General features: G+C 40.6%; 1 protein-coding gene across 1 annotated transcript in view; it reads right to left on the bottom strand.

The window, feature by feature from the left end:
- KIF5C (kinesin family member 5C) overlaps positions 1-12,920 on the bottom strand; it is a 146,049-nt gene that overhangs the window by 69,985 nt on the left and 63,144 nt on the right. Inside the window, exons 5-10 of the mRNA XM_012740087.3 lie at positions 10,459-10,507; positions 10,123-10,178; positions 8,544-8,631; positions 4,104-4,228; positions 1,426-1,530; positions 916-1,064 (exon numbers count right to left, since the gene is read on the bottom strand). Coding sequence (XP_012595541.1) covers positions 916-1,064; positions 1,426-1,530; positions 4,104-4,228; positions 8,544-8,631; positions 10,123-10,178; positions 10,459-10,507 — 572 coding nt within the window. The remainder of the gene's footprint in view (positions 1-915; positions 1,065-1,425; positions 1,531-4,103; positions 4,229-8,543; positions 8,632-10,122; positions 10,179-10,458; positions 10,508-12,920) is intronic.

The following is a 12,920-nucleotide window of genomic DNA, read 5'->3' as shown; positions in this document are numbered from 1 at the left end:
CTCAGGCATATAGAAGTATCCTTTGGGCATTTCTGAAGGTAAGAAGATGGTTGTCATCTACCCTTTTCCTCAATATACATTCTGTACCTCCTACCCCCAGGGCTAGTATGGATTCCTTTCCCCTTTTCCGTCTCTACGCTACTCTACATTCACCAAGTTTCAGGTTGTTTAATCAGCACCTTTGCAATGGATCCCAAACACTAGAGTTAAAGGTAGTGATCAATCTTGAGATTTATACACTTGAAATCATATGAACCTAAAAGTGAGACTTTAATTCCATGAAGAACCAAAACAATACTCCATTGCATTAACAACAATTGCCTCTGTAATAAGTTTAGATATTTTGTTTTGTTTCGTTTTTTTAAACATCATATCTCTGGCACATTCTTGTCCACTATTTTAAAACCTAATTATTCCTTCAGCCTTAATAAGTGATGCCTCACAGATCAGCTGCTAGAGGCAATTTAGTAACAGGCTGCTTGACCCTCACTTTTTTTTTGAGACAGAGTCTCACTCTGTTGCCATGGTGTCAGCCTAGCTTACAGCAATCTCAAACTCCTGGGCTAAAGAGATCCTTCTGCCTCAGCCTCCTGAGTAGCTGGGACTACAGGCATGTGCCACCATGTTCAGCTGATTTTTTCTATATATTTTTAGTTGGCCAGTTAATTTCTTTCTATTTATTGTAGAGACGGGGTCTCGCTCTTGCTGAGGCTGGTTTCAAACTCCTGACCTTGAGTGATTCACCCGCCTCCGGCCTCCCAGAGTGCTAGGATTACAGGCGTCAGCCACCGCGCCCTCGACCCTCACTTTATTATTCCAACCTCACTATATTATTCCAACCCCTTGCCACTCACTCTTAAGATCTAAGACTCTAAGACGCAGCACAGAGCACAGGTCCCGAGAGACCACACACACCTCTGTCCAAACATCAGCGTGGACTTGGTCTCAGCCTCATTGAAGACAGAAGGAGAACAGCAAATGACAATGGTGGTTCTGCAGTTCCCACCCAGAGAGTCCTGGAGAATCCGAGTCATCTTGCTGTCCCGGTATGGCACATGTGTTTTCTATTTAGGAAAAGAAAATGTATCGGTTTTGACAGCCCATTCAAAGTAAAAACACAGAGGCAAGCAAATCAGGGACAGAGATGCTGAGGCTTAGAAACATGAATTTGTGGCCAGGTCTTTGGATCTTACCAAAGTTTCGAACATGCATTCTGCAACCTGGGTCACAGGATATTAGCATCACCATTCACACTTATTAATGGACCAGATCTCCCAGCAAGCAGGCATCCAATGCCAGGGATCCCTCTGTCCTTTTCCAAACAGAAAACAAACCAACCTCTGAGGTGTGTGGCAAAGGGACCACAGGGACCCTAAAGGCAGCTTCTCATAATATGATTTAATAGATGGAGGCAGGATCACTTACTGTCCCTTCTGCCAAGGCAGATATCACATTTCCAAGAGCAGACAAAGACTTATTGATATTTTTAGCTTCGTCGAGAACAGCTCCCTCGGCACCAGTTTTGCTGACCTACCAGAGAGAAGAGAAAGCAGTGAGCTGCACAGCACAGCAGAAGCACCAGGTAGAAAATTCAAATTCACACAGGGCAAAGCGGGAGAGCCTCCTGGAAAGCAAGGAAAACTAAAAGTAGATAAGAACCACATTGATAAAACCATCCTTTGCGCATGAGGCTGGGGATTTGGTCTCTCCTGCTGTCATTTTCCTCTCAATTAGGTTTTAGTGGAATGGTTGAAATGCTTCCAGTGGTGGAGCTGCAAATGCTCCTCCAGGGGACATTTGTGCAGGCGAACCAGGCTCCAGAGTGCTGTCACTGTGGGCAGGCTGGGGACCTGGGAGACTGAGCCTCAGTCTCCACACCAGAGGGATCCCAGAGGGAAGCCTTAACAGAAAACACTGTTCTGAGCCACAGTGGACGGGCGTGCTGTGAATATGTATGTCATGAGCTCCAAGTTCAGGCAAAGGACTGAAGGTGGTGGGGTTAGTGAACCAGACTCCATTCCTTCCCGACTTATTCCCATACCGAGGATAAAAGCAACAACGTCCAAAGAGCAAGAAATGTGGAGAGACATGAAAAGTAAATTTGTCTTTTTTTTCTCTGCAGCCAGAGGGACCATGAGTGGTTCCTCCTCTGCTGTGTTATTACTGGTAATTTCAAATGTACAGCATTAGCTCTTGTACAGGGCAGTTTACAGACGCCAGGAAAAAAGGGGACTCAACGTGATTCATGTCTCTGCTGGCTGGACGAACGACGCGGGGTAAGCAGCTGCTGTCTGGAGAAAGGAAAGGGAGGAAATAATTTTAAACTGTGCAAAGATAGATTTGTCACATATAAAGGAGAAACTCCTGACGACAGAGATGAATGTGTGTCCAAGGGGAGGTTTTTTCCAATAGGATAGATGCTTATCTCTCAGAATTGTGTGTGCGGTACCCCTACTTACAGATAGAAAAACCAGGAAGCCAATGGGCTGCAAATAGTAACAGTCTATTCACACGGCGCTTTTTTTTTAAGATGCTTTCATATTTGAGCATTTTAACTCCATGAAATATACGAGGCAGGTACTATCTATCACCTTCCTTTTACAACCAAGGAAACTGAGCCTCAGAGATGTCAGATTGTGAGCCTAAGGGAAGAACAGCATTTAGGGGAGATGAGAACTAAAGCCCAGAGTTCTACAAGATTACACTGATACATTCATGTGGACACATCTAGGGCGAAGGAAAGCAGATGTGAACAAAAGAAACTATGTGAAGGACACAATTTTAAACACCTCGTATATATTATCAGCAATAACCACCAACACTGTGCAAAGACAAGCCTTCACCCCAGCATTAAGCAGGTTTCAGGTTTATTCAGGCTCCAAATACGCATCTCTGTGCTTGGCAGGAGTGAGAGGCCACCCGGGCCCTCTGCACGGACCGTGCGTGGCACAGCAGTAAAGCCGATCCTTGAACGTTAACAGTCACTCTGGAACTAAACAACACTGCTCTGTCATTTCCATTCTGCTGAGTGTTTGACTAAAGTTACAAGTCCATACCAATAAAATTTTAGATTCCAAACCAGAAATATCCAGATGACCTTTTCTGCTCATGGTTTCGCAAATGCATGCAAGAGGACAACCCAAGTAACCATCACTTACACCGACGTTAGTGGCCATAACTTGGTGTGCAGGAACTCAGTGGTACGGTGTGGTAAGTGGGGATCAATTATACAGCTAGGGAGGTTGACCAGGCTTCAAGGCTGGCCCTGATGGGGGCAATCTGTATGATGTCAGTGATGATGGAAGCCAGAGGGTATTGTGCACATGGACTTGCTCTGTGATGTTGCCCATGGGGGTTCAGTGCCTTGGGCAACATCACAGAGCAAGGTGTGTGGGGTGTGGCAGCAGGATCCTCCACTGGTGCTAGGGAAGTGAGGCCGGTAGGAGCAGGCTAGAGGTTCTGGGAAGCCTATTTGTTCTGGAACATGGCCCCAGCCAGTACCTGCAAGGGCATGGGACAGGGTACAGATGCCCAAAGAGAGTCATGACAAAACCAGAGAAGGGTCAGGGCTTACGGCTGAAAGACCTCATAACCTAAAGATACCAAGGCCACCTACACGAGACAGTCAGCCCATGCCTATGGCTGGGGGAACCAGGGAGAGCCCCAGGTTCCAGATGTTCTATCAGCAAAACAAACCTGCAAAGGCAGGACTGCCACACTCCAACGACAGAGCTCTTTTCTGGCCTGAGTCTGATACAGGGGATTTTTCCCTTTTCTCAGAAGTTCATGTCCCTCCCACATGTGTGCAGCTGCCTTTGCCAGGCTAAGTCAGACCAACACTTGCCTAGCACCATCATCAGGGCCTATTAGGGATAAACCAGAGTTGGCATTCAAAGCACCTGCCTGTGACACGAATAGGGAACTTCAGGACTGGCAAAGGAAGCAGGGGAAAAAGGTTAAATTTAATAACACCTTGGCACAACATCAGAAACCTTAAAAGCTCTTTAAAACTAGGGAATAGAAAGGCATAAAAATTATACCATTGCACTTTGAAGCAACTAACAGGAGAAAATTATAGATAATACAAATAAAGAACCAATTACCTTTTCGCTCCCAGCCAAATCAACCAAATAAAGCTTCCCACTGAGTTTTTTTTCAGTCTCTACATTCTCTTGTTTAATATTAATCAGGAAGATACTGTGACTTCTAGAGCTGTGTTCATTCATGTCTGAAAAGGAAAATAGTTTACTGCTCTACAAAGAACATGTAAATTTAGGTAGCACACCTCTCCTCCGAAAAGGACAGCAAATTACGCCTAATAGCTTCATTTCTTTGAAGTAAGTCCAGCCAATTTTAAAAATTATCGAAAACCACTGTTTCTTCTTAAAAACAATGTTCATTCTAGAAATAAAAGATTTTCAATGTCTTCAAGTAGTAAAGAAATTAATCTAGAAATCTAAGTCAACAGTTTAAGATAACAGATTCTCTAACTCTGCCTTAACCCCCATCCTCCAAAATCCTACTCCAACCTGACTCTCTCCTTGAAGAACTCGCAGCTTCCTCCCTGCCTCCCTTCAAATTCTTCAGACTTTATATCATGATTAGTAGATGATATATTCAGTCTTAGCCATGTGTATAAGCCTTACCTTATCAATAATATCATAAGCTTTCTTAAGGAAGGATTAAGACTTTCTTAAAGAAGGATTAAGGCATACACTTCTATAACCCATGCTAACTGCAGAGGTCTCAAAGATTAAATATGCTTCATTAGGATGGAGAACTAGAAATAAAAATCCTTTCGAGCCCTGGTCTTTGTCCACCCGGCAGACAGAGACCCCAGTGACTGTCTCATTCAACCCACAGCAGCAATTATTTCTCAATACCATCTTACCACATTATATATAAGAAGCCCTAAAGATTCCATTAAAACTAATAAATTAATTCAGCAAAACTGCAGGACAGAAAAACAACATGTAAACATCAGTTACATTACTATATAATATTATAACAATGAACAATCCAAAAGGAAATTAAGAAAATGACTTCATTTCCAATAATGACATAAAGAATAAAATACTTAGGGTATAAACTTAGCCAAGGAAATGAAAGACTTGTAAACTGAAAACTACAAAATGTTGCTAAAATATATTAGACATAAATAAATGGATTGGAAGACTTAATATTATTAAAATATCAATACTACTCAAAGCAATCTACAAATTCCATACAATCTCTATCAAATTTCAAACGTTTTGAGCAGAAACAGAAAAATCCATCTTGAAGTTCATATGGAATCTCAATGAATTACAAATAGCCAAAACAATCTTGAAAAATAGGAACAAAGTTGAAGGTTTCACATATACTGATTTTTAAAAGTTACTGTAAAACGACAGTAATCAAAATAGTGTGGTATAAGACAGATATTTAAACCAACAGAATATGGGGCCCAGAAATAAATGCTCACATATATGATGAAATAATTTTCAATGAAAGTGTCAAGACCATTCAATGGAGAAAGAATAGTCTTTTCAACAGTGTTGGGAAAACTGGATATCTACATGTAAAAAATAAGGTAGTTGGACCCTTACCTCAGACCATATGCAAAATTTAACTCAAAAAAGATTAGAGCCCTAAACTTAAAAGCTAAAAACTATAAAATTATTAGAAGAAAGCATAGGGGAAAAGGTTTATGACATTGAATTTGGCAGTGATATTTTTGGATATGACAACAAAAGCACAGGCAACAAAAGAAAAAATAGATACTTCATCAAACTTAAAAACCTTTGTGCATTAAAAGACATTATCCACGGAATGAAAAGGCAGCCCATGGAATAGGAGAAAATATTTCCAAATCATATATCTGTCAAGAGATTAATATCCAGAATATATAGAGAACTCCTACTAATTGGCACAAAAATACCCCCCAAAACCTGATTAAAAAATGGGTAAAGAATCTGACTAGACATTTCTCAAAGAAAATACCCAAATGGTCTATAAGCACATGAAAAGACGTTCAACATCACTAATCATTAGGGAAATGCAAATCATAACCACAATGAGAGCACTTCACACTCATTAGGATGGCTATTATCAAAAAACAAATAAAATTAAATAAAATAACAAGTCAGCAAGGATGTGGAAAAATCAAAACTCTTGTACACTATTGTTGGGAATGTACATGGTACAGCTACTATGGAAAACAGTATTGTGGTTCCTCAAAAAACTGAAACTACAATCACCACCAAATGATCCACCAATTCCACTTCTGCAAATATACCTGAAAGAATTAAAATCAGGGACTCAAACAGACATTTGTACACATATGATCACAGTAGTGTTATTCACAATAGCCAAACAGTGGAAGCAACCCAAGTGTCCATGATAGACAAATGGATAAACAAAATGCAGTGTGTGTGTATTTATGTATGTGTGTGTGTGTGTGTGTATACACAATGAAATATTATTTGCCCTTAAAAAAAAAGAACACATGCTACAATATGGATAAAATTTAAGGACATTATGCTAAGTGAAATAAGCAAGTTACAAACAGACAAACATTATGATTCCACTTACGTGGCATACCTAAAGTAGTCAAATTCATACAACAGAAAGTAGAGTGGTGGTTGGGGAAAAAGAATGGAGAGTTAGTGTTTAACAGGTACAGAGTTTCAGTTGGGAAAGACAGAAAAGTTCTGGAGATGGATGGTGGTGATGGTGTGCACAATGTGAATGTACTCAATATTTCAGAACTGTACATTTAAAAATGGTTAATACGGTAAACTTTATGTTATGTATATTTAACGACAATAACAACCATAACATAAAACCTTACCAGAACGATGATAAGAATAGTAACAATGTTCTAGACTGGCAGTTCCAAACCAAGAGGCCAAAATGGGTTGCCAGGTATGCCACAAATAATTTTTGACTAAAAACAGCTTAAGAAACAGAGTGAATAACCTCTTTATAAATATGAGATGCTAGGCCGGGCGCTGTGGCTCACGCCTGTAATCCTAGCTCTTGGGAGGCCGAGGCGGGTGGATTGCTCAAGGTCAGGAGTTCAAAACCAGCCTGAGCAAGAGCGAGACCCCGTCTCTACTATAAATAGAAAGAAATTAATTGGCCAACTGATATATATATAAAAAAAAAATTAGCCGGGCATGGTGGCACATGCCTGTAGTCCCAGCTACTCGGGAGGCTGAGGCAGAAGGATCACTCAAGCCCAGGAGTTTGAGGTTGCTGTGAGCTAGGCTAACGCCACGGCACTCACTCTAGCCTGGACAACAAAGCGAGACTCTGTCTCAAAAAAAAAAAAAAAACAAAAAAACAAATAAATATGAGATGCTACTACTATAAAAATATCAGTCTCATATCCTTTCATATATGTGTGTGTAAGCAGGAAAGAAAGGAGTTTGACCTATACCGTATACAGAAGTCCACCTACAAAAGAAGGTATACAGCAGCGTATACCGTACACAGAAGCTCACCTACGAAATTTGCCACATACATAAATATCACCTGATACGTTGCTAGGGTAAAGAGAAAGTTGAAAATTACAGTTCTGGATCACAGAATCACAGAACACAGGTGGAAGAGACATAAAGAGCCTAGATCTGTTGACCAACCAATGCTAGAATCTCCTCTACAATATGACAGTGAACTCACTGCTTCTCTAGGTAGCAGGCTTCCCCTTGGAGCTCTAAGGGTTAGAGAGTTTTTGTGGGAGGTCAAAAACTGACTCCCTAGAGCTTCAACAATCCTGGGTGGTCCAACAGAAGAAGCTGCCCCCTTTCTCAACGTCAGCACCTTGAACATAGGAACATAATATTGCATAGTCCACATATTCCCCCCAGATTTTTTCTCTCCCCTAAGCAAGAAACTCTTAGTTCTCACTGCTTCATATGAACTCTCTCTCAACATCCCTCTGAGGAAGAAAGGCGACCCCAGTCTTTTCACGGACCCTCTGCTGCTCGAATCCCACATGCACTGCTTCCCTGAACGAGAACTTCAGCACACGTGAGCGGATCTGCACGCATCTGCAATCCACACCACGTCGGAGGGTTTATTTACCCTATACCTCCCAGTTCCGCTTCTGACTTCCTTCTTGCCTTTCTTTTCCTCTTTTACAGAGGGCAGAAACCAAACACAGTTTCTTCCCACATGTATGACTGCCATGTAGAATTTGTTGGTGTGGATTTTTTTAACCTGAACAAGAACATGGTTGAAATAAAACAAACTTAGAAAGTTACTTTTTTCCTCCCTTTGGTTGGCTGGTTGTTTTCCCTAAAGTTCCGGCTTAGTTCCGGGGAGTCTCACCCAAGCTTTCTAAGACCTCAGAGTCCTGTGGGCAGCAGAAAGCACCTTTCCCCACAACCGGCCTAGACACACTGGCACAACACATGGCCTGGAGGCCGTGTGTGAGCACTGCTCCCCAACCCCCTTCCCCTGCATTCTTTCATTTGTTCCTCATCCCCCACTCCCGGTCAGCAGGTGGGCACTCGTATCCTAAGTTCCAGGGGAGGGGACCCCACCGCCGTGCTTACTTGTTACAGCCACGTGTCGGTTTGCTTTGCCTTCATCTATCACATCCATGACCTCCTCGGGGCTCGACACAAACCGCTCAGTGCAGCCCTGGAAGAGAGTCAGCTCAGGTTCACCATTAAAAGAACTGAAAAGCAACATTTTGAAAAACCTAAACATTTTTCCGTTTCTCTTCTAGAGGTGTGGATAAATAGAAAGGCTGCAATGTCGATCCAACCACTTTTCCTCCTTGCCTAGGACTTGAATTCCACATTAAAGAGAAGTCTGAGCAAGCTCGAGGAAACCCAGAAGTAAAACAAAAAAGAAATGCTAACCATTCCTAGGTTTTTGAGTGCATATTCATACTCAACAGCAACACTTTAACCACTTCTGTACGGCACTCACCGGCCAGGAAACCTTGCCCACAGCCGGCACTCACAGTCTGCACAATAGTTTGTGCTGTGCATTGACGACAGATCCATTTTGCTCTTGTGTGATGAGGAAAGCTTTAAAGCACTGGAAGCTTGTTTTACTTTACAGGCAGCTTTACTTGCAATGTAAATCAGAATAGGTAACATATACATATGTGTTTTCATTACGTTATTTTTAAATGTTCACAATTTTATTTTGATAAATGAAAAACTAGAAAAGTCATATCGCGGCTGTCAGCTAAAGTCGACGCTGGGCTGTGCGCGTTCATCTGTGGCTGTCGACTATAGTGGATGCTGGTACCGAAGTGGTTAAAGAGACAAAATCAGTGAGAGTAAACACAGAAAACATTATCTATAAAAAGAAAATGTAGGTAAATTTAGCTACTAAAATTAAGAACTGTTGTTTGTCAAGAGACTCCTAACTAAATGCAATATATTATGTTGGATTTGGGGACAGGAAAAAAACATTAGTGGGAAAATTGGTAAAATCTGAATAAAGTCCGTAGTTAGTTAATAGTATTGCACCACTATCAATCTCTGAGTTGTGATAAAGCCACTGTGCTTCTGTACGATGCTTCTTTCTCTTCTTTCACAGTAGAGAAAGCTGGGGAAAGTGTATGGGAACTCTCTGTACTCTCTTTGCAACTATTCTGTAAATCTAAAATTACTCCAATATAAAAAAGTTTATTTGAAAAAAAAGGAAATCGATAAGAGAAGAAGAAATAAATGAAGTTTTGCTTTGCCTTCCATATTCATTTATTTACCATTTTAGCTACCACCACTAGACACTTTGAAACTCCAGGTATAATACTGTAATGGGCTTCCTCTAACTGCAAAGTATAAACTATCGCACTCATTACCGAAGCCTCTTTAAATGTGAATAATATTAAATAATAATATTTGAATAATAATTTACATAAAGAAAAGATAAAACTGAAGAAATTAAATGTCAATTTTTTAACCAGATGAATATTAAATATAAGGAGCATGATTAAATATCTATGTTTTTAATTTTTTATTTTATTTATTTATTTTTTTCTCCCACCCCACCTCCCATGATTAAATATCTAAATGCCCTTTACAAACAATATTCTGGGCATCTTATATAACAATTATGATGACAGTGACTGAAGAGAATTCAACTGCATCACCAATCAAGTCTTCCTCATACCTTTACATATGGGACTCTGTTTTTATCTTCATGAACAGCCAAATTGGTCTTGGATACTATAGAGATGATAGTGACAACATGCAAAGAAGGAAAGAAAAGTTAAAGACCTTATATTGGAAGAGAAATAGAAATTATTATAGAAGACAGGCATATCTAATCTCTTTCCAATATGCAAGTTTCAGCCTTTGCTAAGAATGAACATGTAGCCTGAAGGCAATAGAGTAGCTCTATAAATTTTCATTAATTCCTTAAACAGAAGTGCCATAAATCATTTCAACCTCCCTGGACTTTTATTTGTTACAGAACAAATAAAGGACAAGCATTCAGGTTACTTACCATCGAGTAAGTCCCTTATTTTGTCCAAGTAGATCTCAAAATAGGAAACCTAGTTAAAAACAAATTGAGTTTGGAATAGAAATGCCACAGGGTATTTCAAAAATATCATTATTCCAACTTATAAAAACCTTTGTCATGCATGTCTAAGAAGAGTAAGAAAAGAAGGTACAAAGTGAAGATTCAGAATCTTGGGGTACACAGCTCCAGCTAGCTCTGCTGTGGTCTGGACTCAGGTGTCATTTTCATCATGTGCCAGACAGCCACTTACAGGAGAACCCCAGGTCTCACCTTAGATAAGCCCAAGCAAACTTCTACGTGTGACAACAGCCAGAATAGAAAATATTCTCTGCAAGTGATTTTCAAAAACCCGTAGGACTCACCTTACTGTATGATACCGTCAGCCTCGTGGTAAGGGGGTGGGGGTGCAGTTAGTCCAAACATTCACAAGGGGGAAGCAGGGAGAGGCAAGGGCAGTATGCTTGGAGCTGGAGGAGCTCAAAGGTAACTGCGAAGAGAGCTGGCGATGGTAGCCAGCTCTGGGGAGTCCAGGAAGGATTTGAACAAAATGTGACTTACTAAAAGATGATTACACTATGAGAGGAAAAGGAGGCCTTCCAATTAATTATTCTCAGGCCTTAGTCCCAGCACCAACTTCCTCAGCACCACCTACGGGCCTGTTTGAATTACAGAGTCCTGAATCCTACTGCAGTCCTGCTGAGTCAGAACCTCAGAGATGAGGATCTAGAAATCTGTGTCTGAAGTCCCCAGGTCATTCTTATGCCGGCTGGTGTCTGAGACCTGCTTTAACTAAATATGTGGTCTTAAGGAGTCAATGTATACATAACCAAGATCCTAAGCCTCAATTTTCCCATCTGTAACATGAAGCCATTAGGTTTTATGATGTCAAAAATTCCCTCCAGAATTCTGCACTCTGTTTACATCTGCCTTCTGCCTCCCAAATAAACTTTGCTCTCCCCTATGTTCATACGTGTTTTTGACATCTAAACAAGAGACTGGACAAAGAAGAAAAGAGTTGTGAAATTGTAAAGCGGGGATGTGACCACATGAGTGAAACCTGAGCCATACATCCCAGCTCTTGACCAGCCCTGCCTCTAATTAGGGAAGTGAGGCCTCCCTAACCCAGTCCTACTCAGCCCTGGTTCATTTTCTTTTGTGGGCCTCAGTCTGGAACCACCTGACTTCCCAGCTACTCTGAGAGTTAGGGTTCTTGCTTTGAACCCTGGAATCTATAGCTGGGCATCCTTTCTTGGTTGCCTGTATCCCTAACAATACCTGCCTACTTGAACATCTTTCTAATGCCCCATCACTGAGCCCTATTCTCCACTGGACACACCTATGTGACATTCAAGTGACTCAAACAATTCTAGACAATCTCTCATGCCACATACTCCTTGTTGCCTGAATCTTTATGTGTCTGTTTGCCCTCTAATCCTAGATATCTCTAAGCCAGCCCTTCCTGCAGCCAACTCAATCCTGGTTCAGCCCATTCTATTTATATCAGAATTGTCTGATTTTCATTAAGACTTTTCTGTTATCTTTGCGATTTTAAACAAATAGCCTTATTTGCATAGAATACAGAGAAAATTAATTATATCTAAGAAGCAGTCACAAACTAGATGTTGGCAAATCTGGCGATTAGAATCCTATTCACATTTAATATAAGTAAAAACAGAATTCTGATTTATTAATTTCTGCTTTTGGTATGTGTGCTGGGGGAAGGGGCTGATTTTGTTATTTTGTCATTTCAAATACTTTGTGAGACCAGGCAGAAGAAAAATAAGTAAGCGTGTTTGGCATTATGAAATAAGATGTTCAGAAATGTTTAAATTGAGTCTGTGGGACACATTTTAAGAAGAGATTTCAACATTGCCTTAATCAGCTTTGTTTTTCTTGATTTAGCCTGTCACTACTCAGTTCAAAATACAAAGTATTAATAGTCAGCAGCTAACTTCACACTTATTATTTATGAAACAAGTAAGTGTAACTACAAATGTAAAACAGGAACCTGGATTGTAAAATCCAGCCCTAGAGACTTAGAAAGTGTTGTTCCTTTCCTCCCCCCACTTCATGCTAGGGCTGTTTTTATCTTAATAAGATTCTAACACAAGACCCTATTTGGAGGGCAGTAATTGGTTTAACATCTTATTCCAGGATTATCACATAAGAACCCTGCAGTAGTCTAAGCTATTTAAATGCAACCAGCTCTAAAGAAGCACTAAGCTTCTAAATCTTGATCCCATCAAAGCAACAAGCTTCTGCGTCCTTAGATATAAAGAACCTTGGCAAGAAGGAGAAGCAGGCTTTAGCCAACAACAGGAACTGTAAGGAAAAGTGATTTGCTAGATGTAATTTATAATTGGGCAAATAGTTGTTGCCTTCTTTTTAGGTAATATAGGAAAGGTATATAGCAGTAAGGGGAGAAGTTTAATATAATGAAAAAG

This window comes from Microcebus murinus, chromosome 8 (genome assembly GCF_040939455.1).
Source record: "Microcebus murinus isolate Inina chromosome 8, M.murinus_Inina_mat1.0, whole genome shotgun sequence".
Taxonomy (NCBI): Eukaryota; Metazoa; Chordata; class Mammalia; order Primates; family Cheirogaleidae; genus Microcebus; species Microcebus murinus.
This window is presented reverse-complemented; position numbering and strand designations above follow the sequence as displayed.